Source organism: Haliotis cracherodii, unplaced genomic scaffold, assembly GCF_022045235.1.
Source record: "Haliotis cracherodii isolate W230 unplaced genomic scaffold, xgHalCrac1.p SCAF_2, whole genome shotgun sequence".
Classification (NCBI taxonomy): Eukaryota; Metazoa; Mollusca; class Gastropoda; order Lepetellida; family Haliotidae; genus Haliotis; species Haliotis cracherodii.
Genome location: NW_027266275.1, coordinates 34,939,570 through 34,956,824, shown reverse-complemented (window position 1 = coordinate 34,956,824; position 17,255 = coordinate 34,939,570). Strand labels below are relative to the sequence as shown.

Sequence of the window (17,255 nt, the reverse complement as noted above, 5' to 3'; positions counted from 1 at the left end):
GGCATGTGCATACATCAAATTTTGATGGATGTCCTGATGGATATGAGTGTTTGGTAGAACTACATGTAGCCTGATGGAATATATTTCAAGTAAAACAACTCAGCCTCCAGCAATTTATTTTCATCTATAGGTGCATAAAGACAATAAATTTTGTTTGTTTGTTGTTTAACGCTGCACTCAGCAATATTCCAGCTATATGACAGCTTTCTGTAAATAATCTTGTCTAGACCAGACAATCCAATGACTGACATCATGAGTAACAGTCCACGCAATTGGGATACAATGACATGCTTCAACCAAGTCAGCAAGCCTGAACACCTGATCACGTTAGTTGCCTCTTTCGACAAGCATAGTGTAGTCAATAAAATGATGCAATGGGCATTTTCATAACTTTTATGTTATTGAATTTCAACATCAGCAATGATGGGGAAATATAAAGATTACTGAGTAAATAAAACAATGTTATAACTTATTTATAGAACATTAACTAAAACTGGACTGTCACACCAAAATTACTTTTATGTGAACAGAAGAAGCAAACTTGAAACCAAGTCATGTACCAGACATAATATATTGTTATTCCGAAATGAAGCAAGTGTCTATGGTTTTATGCCACTTTAGCAATATTCCAGCAATACCACAGCAGGAAACACGACTTCACACATTGTACCCATCTGGGGAATCGAACCGGGTGTTTGGCGTGAAAAGCCCCCAATACGTAATCACCTCATATCATCTAATTTACCATTTAATTTCTGGTGTTGTGATTTACAGATTACGATGTCACAATCAAAGGGCACGAGTTCCAAGACTAAATGTAAGTGAAACCTTTGTGAGTGAGTGAGTGAGGTAGGGAAGGAGGGAGGGAGGGAGGTCCAGATTGTGTAAGCTTCAATATAAAACGTAATGAGATCATATCTATATATGAGATATATATATCTACTGTTTCAAGCGGTGTTTGTTTTACCTGTATTATTCTCATTAACTTCAGCTTCTGCACCTCCAACAAAGAGGGTATCCTCGTTTCAGATCACAAACAACACACCTGGACAGGTGAGTATTTATCTGTACCTCATTTATTGTTTCAGATACACCTGTGTATATGACATATTGATGAATGTTGTATTTCCTCTAAAAGCACCAAGTGCTTGATTAGTTCATCAAGCTCCCTGGAGATTCTCAAGGACCAGCAGTTAAAAGAGGCCTGACATTAGTATTTTCTACAGTAAGAAGACATTAATGTTTTACCACACCTGTATGAACGTCAAGTGAGCTTATGCGTTGTCCATTATCTGTGTGACTATTGTTACTTTTGCATTTCGACATTTCCTCTGAAACTAGGAGGCCTATAAAGACTCAAGTTGGTATGAATGACCCCAGCTATGATGTCTCTAAACAACTCACAGAATTCTGATTAGATTTTAAACATGAAAATGCCCTTTTCAGCATTACTCAATACCATCATGACATTTGCTATGCAGCCAGTAACTGATTTATTGGAATAACATATAACACATTTTTTGGCCTGTTATGATTTTTGATACAACTATGACCTTTCACTTTCATGTATTTGTACTCCAAACAATATTGCTTTTTTTTTTCGCGAACCTTCAGAGCCCGATGGGTCTCTGTTTTAGTGTTAAGTCAGACCTGGCATTTATTGAAAATGATGGCATATATTAATGGATATATGCCAAGTTATAAATATTTGTTATGGTATCAAGCTATGAGGTTTAAGACTCATCACTAGGCACTCACTGGTCATGTCTTGAGTCTTCTCTCATATTAAATAACCATAATGAGAGTCCACTAGTTGCCCATAACATAGTGAAGCGACATTTTACTTGTTTTTCATTTTCAAGATTCAAACAATCAGTAAATGAAATAAAAATAGTTTGAATTTATGATTCTTTGACATTTTTTCTATTGGAAAATTAAGATTCAGCTACAGAAATGTAACAAACAGTAACTGTTAACTCGTTAAGTAATAATTACATTATTAATATCACTGTTGACAACATGCCTTAGAAGTTATTAGATTCATACATGTAGATATCAATGAATACAATATTAAACAACCCTGCATTTAAAACAGAATAAGGATTTATATTGCCACACTAAACCAACAAACTTAAAAGTTGATGCCACATGAAAGGAAATCTTATTGAGATACACCAATGTATTTCCTTTCTACCTAGCCAAGATAATTGGTTTGCAAATAAATGTGAAACAATGAATGAAAATGTGTGTCCTACTTTTAACATTTCACCACATAGTAGGAACATTGTAAATATATTTTGGGTTTTGAATTATTTCAGCCATCAGTCCTTGGTAAAAGTACTGGAAAAAATGGCACAAGGAGTTCTAAAGGGTAAGTATCCTCACATTGTTATATATTCTAAAACAACCAATAAATCTATCGTAAGTTTTACGTGAGATGAGTCAAATCAAATTTTTATTGTGAAAAAAAAGGCAATGATATCGGCGACAACATAATCATGATGATGATGTAGCTGACAGCCCAGTGCTAATGACCCGGGCAAAGCATTGAGAACCAGGAAGCAGTTTAGTAATAATAGTACACCTGACATACAGTTTGAATACATGCAAAAAAGTCAATTAGTAGCTGGAACTAAATATACTTAACGTAGAATGTAAATAAAACTGCTTTGCGTAAATGACCAAACTAAACTTACATTTGGCGTTCCACATGCTTAGACAATCACTGAGTGAGCAATTAAACTTTCATTTGGCGTTCCACATGCTCAGACAATCACTGAATGAGCGACTAAACTTACATTTGGCATTCCACATGCTTAGACAATCACTGAGTGAGCAACTAAACCTACATTTGGCGTTCCACATGCTCAGACAATCACTGAATGAGCAACTAAACTTACATTGGCGTTCCACATGCTCAGACAATCACTCAGTATGAAACCAAACTTACATTGGCGTTCCACATGCTCAGACAATCACTCAGTATGAAACCAAACTTACATTTGGCGTTCCCCATGCTCATACAATCACTGAGTGAGCAGCTAAACTTTCATTTGGTGTTCCACATGCTCAGACAATCACTGAGTGAGCAACTAAACTTACATTTGGCGTTCCACATGCTCAGACAATCACTGAGTGAGCAACTAAACTTACATTTGGCATTCCACATGCTCAGACAATCACTGAGTGAGCAACTAAACTTTCATTTGGCGTTCCACATGCTCAGACAATCACTCAGTATGAAACCCAACTTACATTTGGCATTCCACATGCTCAGACAATCACTCAGTATGAAACCCAACTTACATTTGGCATTCCACATGCTCAGACAATCACTGAGTGAGCAACTAAACTTACATTTGGCGTTCCACATGCTCAGACAATCACTGAATGAGCAACTAAACTTACATTTGGCGTTCCACATGCTCAGACAATCACTCAGTATGAAACCCAACTTACATTTGGCATTCCACATGCTCAGACAATCACTGAGTGAGCAACTAAACTTACATTTGGCGTTCCACATGCTCAGACAATCACTGAGTGAGCAACTAAACTTACATTTGGCGTTCTACATGCTCAGACAATCACTCAGTATGAAACCCAACTTACATTTGGCATTCCACATGCTCAGACAATCACTGAGTGAGCAACTAAACTTACATTTGGCGTTCCACATGCTCAGACAATCACTGAGTGAGCAACTAAACTTTCATATGGCGTTCCACATGCTCAGACAATCACTCAGTATGGAACCCAACTTACATTTGGGATTCCACATGCTCAGACAATCACTGAGTGAGCAACTAAACTTACATTTGGCGTTCCACATGCTCAGACAATCACTGAATGAGCAACTAAACTTTCATATGGCGTTCCACATGCTCAGACAATCACTCAGTATGGAACCCAACTTACATCTGGCATTCCACATGCTCAGACAATCACTCAGTATGCAACACAACTTACATTTGGCGTTCTACATGCTCAGACAATCACTGAATGAGCAACTAAACTTACAATTGGCGTTCTACATGCTCAGACAATCACTGAATGAGCAACTAAACTTACATTTGGCATTCCACATGCTCAGACAATCACTGAGTGAGGAACTAAACTTACATTTGGCATTCCACATGCTCAGACAATCACTGAGTGAGCAACTAAACTTACATTGGCGTTCTACATGCTCAGACAATCACTGAATGAGCAACTAAACTTACATTTGGCGTTCCACATGCTCAGACAATCACTGAGTGAGGAACTAAACTTACATTTGGCATTCCACATGCTCAGACAATCACTGAGTGAGCAACTAAACTTACATTTGGCATTCCACATGCTTAGACAATCACTCAGTATGAAACCCAACTTACATTTGGCGTTCCACATGCTAAGATGTAACAGTGCATTTTGCTATTGAGACAGGGAAAATGGTGATAATCATCACTTCAATTCCAGAAGCTCAGCTGCTAAGCAGGTGAAGGAAGAGGTCAGGACGAAGCCAGCTGGGGCAAATGGTATGTCTGGAGAAGTTTGCAGAATTTATTTTTCAATCTATGTAGGTTGTTGTCTTCATGTATTTCATCATCTACAAATGGTTTAATGATTTTGGCCTCATTGCACAAAGTGATCCCCGACCACTATGACTGTCAAATATCCAGTATAAGCACAGTTGAATTTATGATAGTTGAGTGCAAAGATCCCTTTTTGGAATATGGCTCTTGTGACGTTACAGTTATTTTAATATGATTTGATATTTTCTAACTAATTTTATATGCATGTATTTACAATATCTTCTGTCCGATCGTTTTTGTATGCCACCACTGCGGGGACCATGAGGTACAATGTGTCCCTAGTATCCAGTTCCTAGTCATCAGAGGTGATTAAACTAGGAACACATTGGCTTTGGTCCCTTGCAACCTGGACTGGTTGTAACAGGTGGCTAAATGGATCGGGTGGTCAGCTCGGTGACTTGGTTGATGGCATGTCAACGTACCCCCAAACATGGATCATTGATCATAATATCAATCACTGGATTGTGTGGTTGTCTTTATTATTTGAAGGCTGCCATCATATAGCTGGGTGAGGGGACATGAAATGGGGTTTAACGTTGTTTCCAAGATTATTGCACTTATATAGCGACGTGCATGCACATGTGTGTATGTGTGTGTGTGGCTGCTTGTACTAGTCCGGACTGGTGCTGATTTATAGTGCTAGCCCACTGAGATACCATGCCGCAGTTTAACATGAATACCCCACTCAGACACAGTTTACTGACTCCAAGCCGACCAGTCCTTGTTTTACCCTTTTTATGCTGAGTGCCAGACAGGGTAACAACAAGTACCATCTTTTAATGTCTTTTGGTATGATGCGGCCGGGTATCGAACCCTAGGCCTTCCACTCTCCGGGCGGGCGCTCTACCACTAGACCACTGAAGCGGTCCATCATATAGCTGGAATATTGCTGAGTGCGGCGTTACACAATAAACATACAGACAGAATTGATATAGATATAAGATTGAAAATATGTTTCTCAGAAGTCACTGACACAGTGTTTAAAATAAAGTTGTCACATGGTGAGCCTAAGCTGTAATGTTTCTGTATGTAGACAAGCAGCCCAAGCCCCAGTATGATGAGGCCATGGAGAAGAAGTTTGATGCGATGCTACAGGGGGACATGTCAGACCTCCTGCCCCTCCCTCGCTCCATCGTCCGCATCTTCATCAGCTCCACATTCTCAGGTAGTCTGTCATATATCTACAGGTATTTGCAGGTAACCTCTATGTGGCAATATCTACTGGTACACTCTATGAGTCAGGTATCTATGGGTAGCCTCTGTCATTTACATGGAATTTCCTCATGTCTTGATAATTACTTTGTGCAGATACAAAATGACCTTCTTAATGAGCAAAATGCCTCACAACCTTGGCAGACTAAGATACAAAATGTAAAACGCTTGTCTACTCATTGCAATACATTGTTGAATACACTCAGGGGCAGCATAAAAAGAACTGTATATATACTGAACAAAATAATTTAGGGATCATGAATATGTTTTGGGGTATTTTGTATGAAATTGTGTGCCTGGTCTTCACTATATCCCCAAAATATTCATGATCCCTAACTTGTTTTGTTCAGTATAGAATGAGAATTTTGCGCTTGTGACATAAGACTTAGACATTGGGACGATATTATCAAGATATGGTTTCTGCTGTTGAGACATTTGGACGATATTATCAAGATATGGTTTCTGTTGTTGAGACATTTGGACGATATTATCAAGATATGGTTTCTGCTGTTGAGACATGGGGACGATATTATCAAGATATGGTTTCTGCTTTTGAGACATGGGGACGATATTATCAAGATATGGTTTCTGCTGTTGAGACATGGGGACAATATTATCAACATATGGTTTCTGCTGTTGAGAGATTGGGATGATATTATCAACATATGGTTACTGCTGTTGAGACATGGGGACAATATTATCAACATATGGTTTCTGCTGTTGAGACATGGGGATGATATTATCAAGATATGGTTTCTGCTGTTGAGACATGGGGATGATATTATCAACATATGGTTTCTGCTGTTGAGACATGGGGATGTTATCAACATATGGTTTCTGCTGTTGAGACTTTTGGACGAAGTTATCAACATACGGTTACTTCTGTTGTAGACATGCGAGCTGAACGTAATGCACTGTCACGTGACGTCTCACCCATACTACGGTCATTCTGCTCAAGCCTTGACCTTGACCTTCAGTTGGTTGACCTTCGGTGGGGCCTGACAGAGGATACACAGAACGACCACTCGGCTGAACGCCTGTGCCTACAGGAAGTGAAGAACTGTCAGAATGTCTCGCTAGGACCAAACTTCATTGTAAGTCATTGCAACAGTTTCAAAATATGATAAGGGGGGAAACAAAAAGTCATTTAATGACTACAATAAAAATAAAAACATGATATATTTCATTAATTGTTAGCCAAATTTTTGTTTGTTTGTTTTTAATGCGTCACTCAGTAACATTCCAGCAATATGATAATAGCCTGTAAATAATTGAGTCTTGACCAGATTAACCAGTGATTGTTACTTAGCCTGACCAGATGATCCATTTAGTTGCCTATTACCACAAGCATATGTTGGTAGGGATGTGTTCTAACCTGGAGCCCGCATAAGGTGAATTACAGTATAATTAGAAGTTTGTCATCTTTTTGGGGGGGGTCAACCTTCTCCAAAAGGCAACCCCTCCCCAACTTTTTGCACATTTTTAGTTTGTAGTTTTGTCTTTGCTTGTATTTCAAGAGCTTTTTTTCAGGAAATCAACTTGTACATCTTACTTTTATGAAGGAAATGTGATAGCAAGATAACAACTTGTTCTAGCTTAGAAAATATATATGTCAAGTAGACATCCTTTTACCTCCAGATATCATGAACACATTCTACATTCATCTTAATATATTGATAGTCACTTTCAGACCCTAAATAGGATTTTATTGACAGTTTTCATATAATGAACCATTACAAGATTGGGTGGTTGGACTTGCTGACTTGGTTGATGCATGTCATTGTATCCCAATTGTGTAAATGGATGCTCATGATATCAATCACTGGATTATCAAGTTCAGACTCGATTATTTATGGCAACTGTCATTTTGTTGGAATATTGTTCTGTGCAGCATTAAACAAACAAACAAACAAACTCTAGTTTTTATCTATGTTTCTTGTGGACAGAGTATACTGAGTGAGAGGTATGGTTTTCGGCCTCTACCTACGGAGGTGCTGTGTCCAGAGTTTGAGATGCTGCGATCAATAGCGTCACGCCAGGGACTGGATGTTGCCCTGTTAGACACCTGGTACAAGAGGGATGACAACGCTATTCCACCTGAGTTTGTGTTACAGGTAGGTGTGATTACTCTTGAGTGAGTGAGTGAGTGAGTTGGATGTTACTCCCCTTTTAGCAATATTCTAACCACCAAGAGCACCTAGCATGAACTGCACAAGTTTTACCCTTGTTAGGAATCAAACCCAGGTCTTGATGAATGGACTATTTAACGACTGGACCGCCTCCCTGGTCTGGTAGTAGAGTGGAAGGTCCGGGGTTCATTAAAAGGTGTAAAAGATGTTTAAAGATGTTTAAAGATGTTACCCTGTCTAGCACTTGGCATTAAGGGGCTAAAACAAGGACTGGTCTGGTCTGAATCTGTATACTTTGTCTGAGTGGGATATTCATGTAAACAGCACCATGGTATCTCAGTGAGCTAGCACTATAAATCGGCATCAGTCCGGACTAGTACAAGCAGACAGACAGACAGACAGACAGACAGACAGTCGGTCGGGTAGCCTAGTGGTTTAAGCGTTCGCTTGTCACACTGAAGACCCGGGTTCGAATCCCGACATGGGTACAATGTGTGAAGCCCATTTCTGGTGTCCCCTGCCGAGATATTGCTGGAATATTGCTAAAAGTGGTGTAAAACCATACTCACTCAATCCAATGTGAACCATTCCTTTTTTTAGCAAAATTGTCATTTTTAATCTTTGTAGCCAATCAGGTCCCAGTTCCCACATTTTGGAGACTACAGCCAAGGAAGTGAGGATCTACGACAACGTGCCATGGAATCGTGGCAAACAGCTTTCACATCGATGTTGTCCATTGTCCGTGAAGCAGCCAGACTACTGCATGAAGAGGGAAAGCTGTCTGAGGAACAGAGGCACATGTACTTTAAGTCAGGTGAGTGAGGATGGGAGTAGACTGCTTTCATCAAAATTCCAGCAATATAAAGATATACACAAAATCCAGGTCTTTGGTGTAATGAGTGAACACTCTAAACACTTGCCTACCCACGTTAAGAGATTGGTTGGATTGGTCTAAGAACTGTATCCTATTGTGCTGCCCCCAACTCACGTAACATTTTTTCAGCTCCAGCCCCACCCCCAGCCCCCATATAGTTGTGCCCCTCCTCACTTCCTCCCTCATCTTTCAGATGCCCCTCCTCCCTTCCTCCCTCATCTTTCAGATGCCCCCCCTCCCTCATCTTTCAGATGCCCCTCCTCACTTCCTCCCTCATCTTTCAGGTGCCCCTCCTCCCTTCCTCCCTCATCTTTCAGGTGCCCCCCCTCCCTTCCTCCCACATCTTTCAGATGCCCCCCCTCCCTCATCTTTCAGGTGCCCCTCCTCCCTTCCTCCCTCATCTTTCAGATGCCCCCCCTCCCTCATCTTTCAGGTGCCCCTCCTCACTTCCTCCCTCATCTTTCAGATGCCCCACCTCCCTTCCTCCCTCATCTTTCAGATGCCCCCCCTCCCTCATCTTTCAGGTGCCCCTCCTCACTTCCTCCCTCATCTTTTAGGTGCCCCTCCTCCCTTCCTCCCTCATCTTTCAGATGCCCCACCTCCCCCCCTCTCTCATCTTTCAGGTGCCCCTCCTCCCTTCCTCCCTCATCTTTCAGGTGCCCCTCCTCCCCTCCTCCCTCATCTTTCAGATGCCCCACCTCCCTTCCTCTCTCATCTTTCAGATGCCCCTCCTCCCTTCCTCCCTCATCTTTCAGGTGCCCCTCCTCCTTTCCTCCCTCATCTTTCAGATGCCCCCCCTCCCTTCCTCCCTTATCTTTCAGATGCCCCCCTCCCTCATCTTTCAGGTGCCCCTCCTCTCCTGCCTCATCTTTCAGCTGCCCCTCCTCCCCTCCTCCCTCATCTTTCAGGTGCCCCTCCTCCCTTCCTCCCTCATCTTTCAGGTGCCCCTCCTCACTTCCTCCCTCATCTTTCAGATGCCCCCCCTCCCTTCCTCCCTCATCTTTCAGATGCCCTTCCTCCCTCATCTTTCAGGTGCCCCTCCTCACTTCCTCCTTCAGATGCCCCTCCTCCTTTCCTCCCTCATCTTTCAGGTGCTCCTTCTCCCTCATCTTTCAGATGCCCCTCCTCCCTCATCTTTCTGGTGCTCCTTCTCCCTCATCTTTCAGATGCCCCTCCTCCCTCATCTTTCAGGTGCCCGTCCTTCCTCACCAGCAACAAATGAGAAAGTTTTAATTTGTAGGAACAGTGATTATGTTATACCAAGTATTTTGTTTTGTTTCAGTAACTGAATTCGAAACTGCTAAAGGAATATTTGAGGCTCCCAAGCCAAGCTCCCATTGTCTTCTGTATCGGCGGAAACTGACTGGGCTAACTGATGAACATTTGGAGGACAAGGATGCTCACAGATACATCAGTATCACTGATTCCCAGGGAAAGGTATGATAATGAATCCATACATCTGAAACTGAGAAGCAGCTGGCCATTATAATTCCCAGTAGGGTTCAAGATTGGACCTCATTTGTGAATATTCTACAGAATTGGGAAGAATGGTAACAGATTGGCATGTAGGGGTATTTCAAATTTTGCACATAATGTATTGATGATGTAATGCTTCAGCTTTGAAAAATAACTGGTTTACAGATATGCCAACCCTAAAAAAATAGGACTAAAAAGTACACTATTTCTAATTCTGTTGAAAGTACATTGACCAATGCTGCAAATCTAACAAGTCCGTCTTAATGAACATCTAACAATGTATTCAAATGTTCAAAGAAGGGAATAAACATCTTCTATATCTAATGTTATTTTCTCCCACCTATGAACAATGATTTTCACACAAACAACTGTAGAACTAAAGTCTGTCCTAATTATTTATATTTATAACAATTAAAATAAACTGGTTGATGTTAATTTCCAGAAAACAGTTGACAAGAATATAGCTGCTTTACAGAAGGCCTCCATATCAAAGATTGTGAACATTCTGGGCCCACAGAACTGCAAAACATTCAATGTTCCCTGGAAAAGCGGAGGTGTAGACCCTGTAGCCAATCCTGAACACAGATCTTACATCAAGGATTTCAGCCTCAAACTTACACAGGATGTGACAAATATGATCATGCTTGCCAAGAAAGAGCGATCGTCACACATCCGACAGCGGGAGTACTACTGTGGCTTGGATGAAACTCTTCACCATCTTCATTTCTGTAAGTCCAAGTGTGAGACCTTCTGTGGGCAGGAGGACATCCTCCAGAAGGTCAAAGATCACATTTTGTCGGGTCAATCTCGACAGCCTCTAACCATTTGGGCAGAGTCTGGTGCTGGCAAAACATCAGTCATGGCAATGGTCATGAAAAAGCTGAAATCCTGGATTAAAGGAGAGTATATTGGAATGATTCGGTTCCTGGGAACATCACCTTCTACACTCAACATCTATGATGTGCTATTTGATGTTTGTGGGCAGATTGCAGACTGTACAAATACAATCATGGAGCCGTTATGCTACAAAACAATGGCCAGTCTTATTGAATATGTTCCAAGGTTTCTCCGTAGCGTGTCTTCCACATTCAAAGATCCAATCATCATACTCCTAGATTCTATTGACCAGCTATCGAGTGAGAATGATGCCTACAGCATGTCATGGCTTCCGACCACCTTGCCCTCAAATGTTCATCTCATCCTCTCAACCCTACCAACAGAACATAGCATCTTGCCCAACATCAAGAAGAGACTGCCAGAATCAGCCATTTACATGGCAGTTCCAATACTTCCAGAATCCACTGGCAAGAAGATCATTGACAAGAATCTGAAACTAAGGCACCGCAGAATAACTGATGACCAAGTTCAGTTCATCATTGAGACCTTCTCCTATGCTCCTAGCCCTCTGTACCTGAAGCTTCTCCTTGATGAAGCTGTGAAATGGTCCTCCTTCACCCCTGTCAGTGACTTGAAACTTGCAGGATCAATCAGGGCTGCCATAAATATTCTATTTGACAGACTTGAACAAAAGTTTGGGGAGATTTTGATACGCAATGCTCTTGGTTACATTACAGTTGGACTCAATGGATTATCCGAGATAGAGCTTGAAGATGCTTTGTCTTGTGACAATGAAGTTCTAGACGAAGTGTACAGGTTTCATGACCCTCCAGTTCCTGGTATGGTGAGGATTCCTCCAGTCCTCTGGGCAAGGATCCGCTATGACATCAAGGAGTACCTTGTGGAGAGGATGTCTCAGAACAAGATTACAATGTACTGGTATCACAGGCAGTTCATCATGTCAGCTTTGGTTCGATATGTTCCAGACAAGTTCCTTGAGAAGCTCCACTTGACATTGCTTCAGATATACCTCGCAGAAACAGGAGTCAAGAAGAACATTTACTTGTCACAAAGAAAGAAAGACTTCAAGGATGCAGATAGACAAGTCACTCCACAGCCAACCAGTGTCACGAATCTCCGGAAGTTGAAATGTGTAACACATCATCTGAACCATGCAGCAAGAGCAGTTGATGAAGAAACATTCAAAGGCTTAGTATATTGCAATATCCACTTCCTCAGCACCAAGATCACTGCCTGCTCTACTGGAGAGGTTGTCAAAGATATGAACACTTTCCTTAAAAAAAGAAATGACAAAGAAGTTGAAACTCTAAAGACATTTCTTGAATCAAGCAAGAACAAACTGAAAAACCCATTGGTACTTGCAAGAAGTATTTTGGTGTACCTGAGACCTGAGGAGGACTCCATCTACCTGAAGAAGCTTGTGAAGGATGCTAACAATCTCCTAGAATCAAGTAAGAAGACTCTCCTGATTCCCACATTTCCTTGTCTGGCCAGCAGGACACCAGGTGTTGTGACCAACACACTCCTGGATGACCACCAGTACAGGTGCTTTGCTGTCGGCAGTGAAAGTAATCAGATCTTCACAGCAGGAGGGAATGGCAAAGTTGAAGTATGGTCAGTGAAATCAGGACATTTGGTCAAGTCATATGATGTGGGTTTTGCTGCAGATGAGATTCATCTTGCTGGCAGTGGTATTGCCTTGTTGTACAACAAGGACATGAAAGCTCTGAAAGCAATCAGATCAGATTCAGGAGAATCTGTTTTGGAGGATATCATTCCAAAAAATGTTCTTTCATTGACTCTCTGTAGTGACAAGCTGACACTCTATGTTTTGGCTCAAGACAAAAAGGTTTCTTTGCATCAGTTGGATCTGAAGCAGGGCTTTGCTAAACAGACAATCCTTCAAAAGATGTTTGACGTCATCAGTTTGAAGACAGTCCTGAGTGCCTCAGAACGGTATCTAATTATCATGGCTGAGTGTACGCCAGAAGACTACCAATCAATCAAAGAATCCTGGAAGAAGTCAGGTGGGTTTGCTTCACAACCTCATCCATACCGCTTTGCAGCAGTGGACTTAAGCCAAGGAACTGGCAACCTGCAACATTGCCTGAGGAATCTGTCGAAGATCCCCACCCTTGGAGAGACAATTTCAGCTTACAGGGGCAACACAATGCTGATCGCAGCACGTCGTCATGGAATATTTTGGGACATTCCAACAGGGAAATGTGATCAGCAGATGTCTAAAGGGAAGAAGTTAGTCATGGTGTACAGACCCGATTGGACTGGTGACAGCCAGTGCAAAGGAGCTAACACCTGCTTTGTGCAACCTCCAAAACAACAGTTTCTGGCTGTGGGGTCTGAAGATGGCTACCTCATCATCTACGGCTTTGAGTCTGGACTTCCTGTTGGGATGAAAGCCCCACCAACAAAGCATAACAAAGAGGTTAGTGTTTCTGTTCTTGAAAGTGTGTGAGTGAGTTGGATTTAATGCCACTTTGAACAGCATTTATTTCAGTTAATTCACAGAATGTCTGTTTGATAGGAGGAAAGCCTTATGTAACCATGTCATTAATCTTTGAGCATGGGTATGGTGCTTTGTGGAACAGGTCCCAGTATCATAAACAGTGAAATATATATTATATTATAGGGATATGATAAAATGTTCTTGAAAAATTTAGTTATTTTAATTTTGTTACTCCAGAATATTATTTTTATACCTACCTAACTTTTTCGGACAAAATTCAAGTAAAAAAAATCTCTGAGACCTTTTTTTTTTTAAATTGGCCTACCTCACTTTTGAAATGAGTTTAAAATCCATAAACCAAGAAATAAAAAAAATGTCGCCTAAGAGTGACCTGTGACTTCACGGGTCAAATATTGATTTATGTTATTACTATGCAGGTTGTCAGTGCAGCAGTGAGCCCTAATGCCAAGGTGGTGGCATCGGTCTGCCAAGAGGGAGTGGTCAAGCTGTGGAATCCCGGCACTGGCCTGGAGGTGGTTAGTCTGCAAATTGGCAGAGAGGTCAGACAGCTGACCTTCACACTAGATTCAAAATACCTCCTCGCTCTCCTCATGGGGGAATCTTCAAGGATGCTTGTCTTTCAAGTACAGCTATGCTAAGATTTTGACAGGCATGATAAGGACTTGTTACCATATCAATGGATGATTGTGATTTGTTGTGTCAAGGGATGACTGGAAATGGGGAAATAAACCTGGGCCTGTGGCATGAAGCATCAATGCTGTAACCACTAGACTACCCCACCAGCCTAAAAATGATTTGATGGAGTGGGGAATCTTATTAATCTCTATGAACACCCTGAAGTCTTTCAAGAAGAAATTATTCTTGTATATAAACTTACAACTTGGCTTACGTAAGGCTGCCACCTACTGTGCAATCAACCTAACTGTGTGAAACAGGGGAGCTTTCAAATCAGCCTATAAGTGTGAAGGCTTCTACATTCTCAGTATGAGTGAGGGAAGCATTCAGAACAATATATTTTGAAAAAGAACATAAAGAAACAGTTCTGAATGGTAATAAAGAGAGCAGCAACATTACATTGTTGTGGATATTATATACCCTGTATTTCTATCATTGCATTTACTTCCAAAAGGAACCATCAAAGGAAAAAATCATATCACAGATCTGGTGTTCAAAGTTCTCTCAGTGTTTCATGCAGACAAGTCTCCCACTGGAGTAAAAGATCGTATTTTAATTATTTGGGCTGGACACATCATGTGTTTATGCATGTTAACAATGCTGTTAAAAGGGTTTTGGTATTATTTTAATTTTCATGAGGGAGCGTTTCATACCATTTAAACCCACTGCAAAATTTAATTGCAATAGGTTTTGTGAAATACATAATATATTTGGGAAACACAGGAACATTGTACTTTTAAATGTGTTCTGATTATTCTAATTTACAGTATCAATGTATATTCCTAACTGTTTAGATGAACTGGCAAGTTTCAGTACAATTTCAGAATGATACATGTTTATGGATTTATCGGTAGAGCAGAACATGCTTACCCAATTCACGAACACTGGTGTCGTCTCTGATTTTCCTTTCATGGGCTGTGGAATCTCATTATCAAGACTATTTATTCTCTGGAGTTGATGTTGCTGGGTTATTTTGACTGTCGAGCAACTCAGTCGAGTTGTGTGCAACAGACCGACAATCACATCACAACACGTTATGACAGTTGGCAATATGAAAATCCTGTCCATAACATCATTCAGTGATTTCAGTTTGTTTGCTGAGGATTGGTCATCAGATGCCATGGATATACAGCAAATCGGACATTTATTTTTTATGACCTTTGCTCAAGGAGACGAATTCTGTGCAACAGACTGAAGAATTTGCAGAGTAGAAGACTTGCCTCAAAGCATAAAGATAACGCCTTGAAAAGGCGACAGTATCAACTGCAACAAAAATTGTTGAAGATAATGTCTGAAGACACAGAAAACTAAGAGACAACAGCTGTGCAGCCACTGGCTCTTAATCCTGATTTCTCTCTTGCTGCAGACCTAGGGGGAAGGCACTGGTGCCCTACAGCTGCCACAGGTTCGTCTTCAATTTGGGCAGAATGGCTGGATGATGGCTATATGTTAGCACCTGGTCGTGACGATAATCAGGAGGATGCCCCTTGCCCATTTGAGGAGAAAGTGCCAAATATACGTCCCCCTGTAGAGAGCTGCTTCAAAACCGATGGACGAAATACCAACGTAGTTACTGTGCTATCCACAGAAACCTCTACTGGCGACCTCACTTTACTTCAAATGGAAGACACATCTCCACATAAGGTTCAAAGTCGACGAAAATCATTGTCCAGTGACATCAAGTGTTTCATAAGAAATAGAGTAAGATGTTGTTGCCGTTGTTGATATATAACCGTTATATGTACATTGTTTTGTGAACTTGTTTGTTATACTTTGTTGTTTTCTGAACAATCTAGTTATTTGTCTTGTTTGTACCAAGAATAAATGCACTGGAAATTGAGATTTTCTTTCGTCTATGATATTAATCTTGAAATAAATCGACCGGTATGGACAATTAAACAATCTAGTGCACGGTAGAAGAATTTGTTTCAACATAGATTTAGTGTAAACCAATTGTGAGTAAGTGCGTGGGCCTTAAAACAACAGAACAATCACAAACTGTGTGTGTTTGGGGAACATGGGTTTTGTCCGCAATACTGCAATTAGGCTGAGCAACTAGGCTAACCCTCTTTCAAGTTACTTTTCTGCAATTACTACACATTGGCTCACGAAGCCCAAATGCAGGCGCTTCTAGCATTCATACAGAAAATTGAAAAGAAATGTCAAAAATAATTTCAATTCTTTTTATTGCACATTATTAAGCATTTTCAAACAAGAAATCAACATGTGTATAAGAGCACTGTATCTATCCTAAAACGAAAACAAAGATAGTTTCTGATTAACACCACGAGCACTGGATGCTCTTCTTGAAGAATCGCTTTAAACCTTTAGTGACTGCTGCTCTCCTTGTCCGTGTCACTTGTGTCCGTTTGGTGGTAGACAACACACAGAGACGATTAGGTGAGGTTTGGGTGGAAATATTTCGTACTCCAGCCTTGAAATTACCTTCTGTGCGTGTGTAGACTGAAGAGCGCCGGGGACTGAAACGTCTAAAAATCTCTTTGTCTCCTGTGAGTTCTGTACACGTCTTAGTGTCCACAGGGGGAAAGAGATCGTCACTGCACTTCATTACTCCACACGTCAACTCTATTTTGGAAGAGGACAATGTTTGCTCCTTTGTGAACTGTACACGCATAGAAGATGGCTCCAAAACCTCCATCAGATGTTGCTGTAGTAGCTGCTGGCGTCGTTTAAGGATACAATCCTTTTTCTGTAAGACCTTCCTTCTTTTTTCCAAACTCTTCAGTCTGTGTTGTAGCATCCTTCTTCTTGTGCCGAGATCGACAATGTCAGCCCTTCTTTTGCACTGTTTCTGCCCTAGGTTTTCCCTGCTATCGTCTGAAGAGACATCGGTTACAGAATCTCCACTGGAAAGGTCAAATGACATATTGAAGTTGATATCCATGTTGAAAACAAGCTGAGGGTGGACCTATACTATTAGATGTGAAGCGAGTGAATGCTTGAGAATG

The 17,255-nt window shown here is 41.1% G+C and overlaps 1 protein-coding gene across 1 annotated transcript; it reads left to right on the top strand.

Moving 5' to 3' along the window:
* The first annotated feature begins 780 nt into the window (after nt 1-780).
* Nucleotides 781-15,369, top strand: LOC139467585 (NACHT domain- and WD repeat-containing protein 1-like). The gene is made up of 12 exons (XM_071249120.1): nt 781-817; nt 992-1,053; nt 2,319-2,371; nt 4,462-4,520; nt 5,611-5,742; nt 6,681-6,883; nt 7,736-7,903; nt 8,546-8,732; nt 10,075-10,229; nt 10,711-13,569; nt 14,028-14,234; nt 15,199-15,369. The coding sequence occupies exons 1-12, from the start codon at nt 781-783 to the stop codon at nt 15,367-15,369; spliced, it is 4,293 nt and encodes a 1,430-aa protein (XP_071105221.1).
* The last annotated feature ends 1,886 nt before the right edge of the window (nt 15,370-17,255 follow it).

Bases quoted from the DNA above. Each gene is read 5' to 3' on its own strand.
- LOC139467585 (XM_071249120.1), top strand. From the start codon at position 781: ATGTCACAATCAAAGGGCACGAGTTCCAAGACTAAAT. The intron at 5,743-6,680 runs GTAGTCTGTCAT...CTTCTGTTGTAG, and splicing joins CATCAGCTCCACATTCTCAG to ACATGCGAGCTGAACGTAAT. The intron at 10,230-10,710 runs GTATGATAATGA...GTTAATTTCCAG, and splicing joins TCACTGATTCCCAGGGAAAG to AAAACAGTTGACAAGAATAT.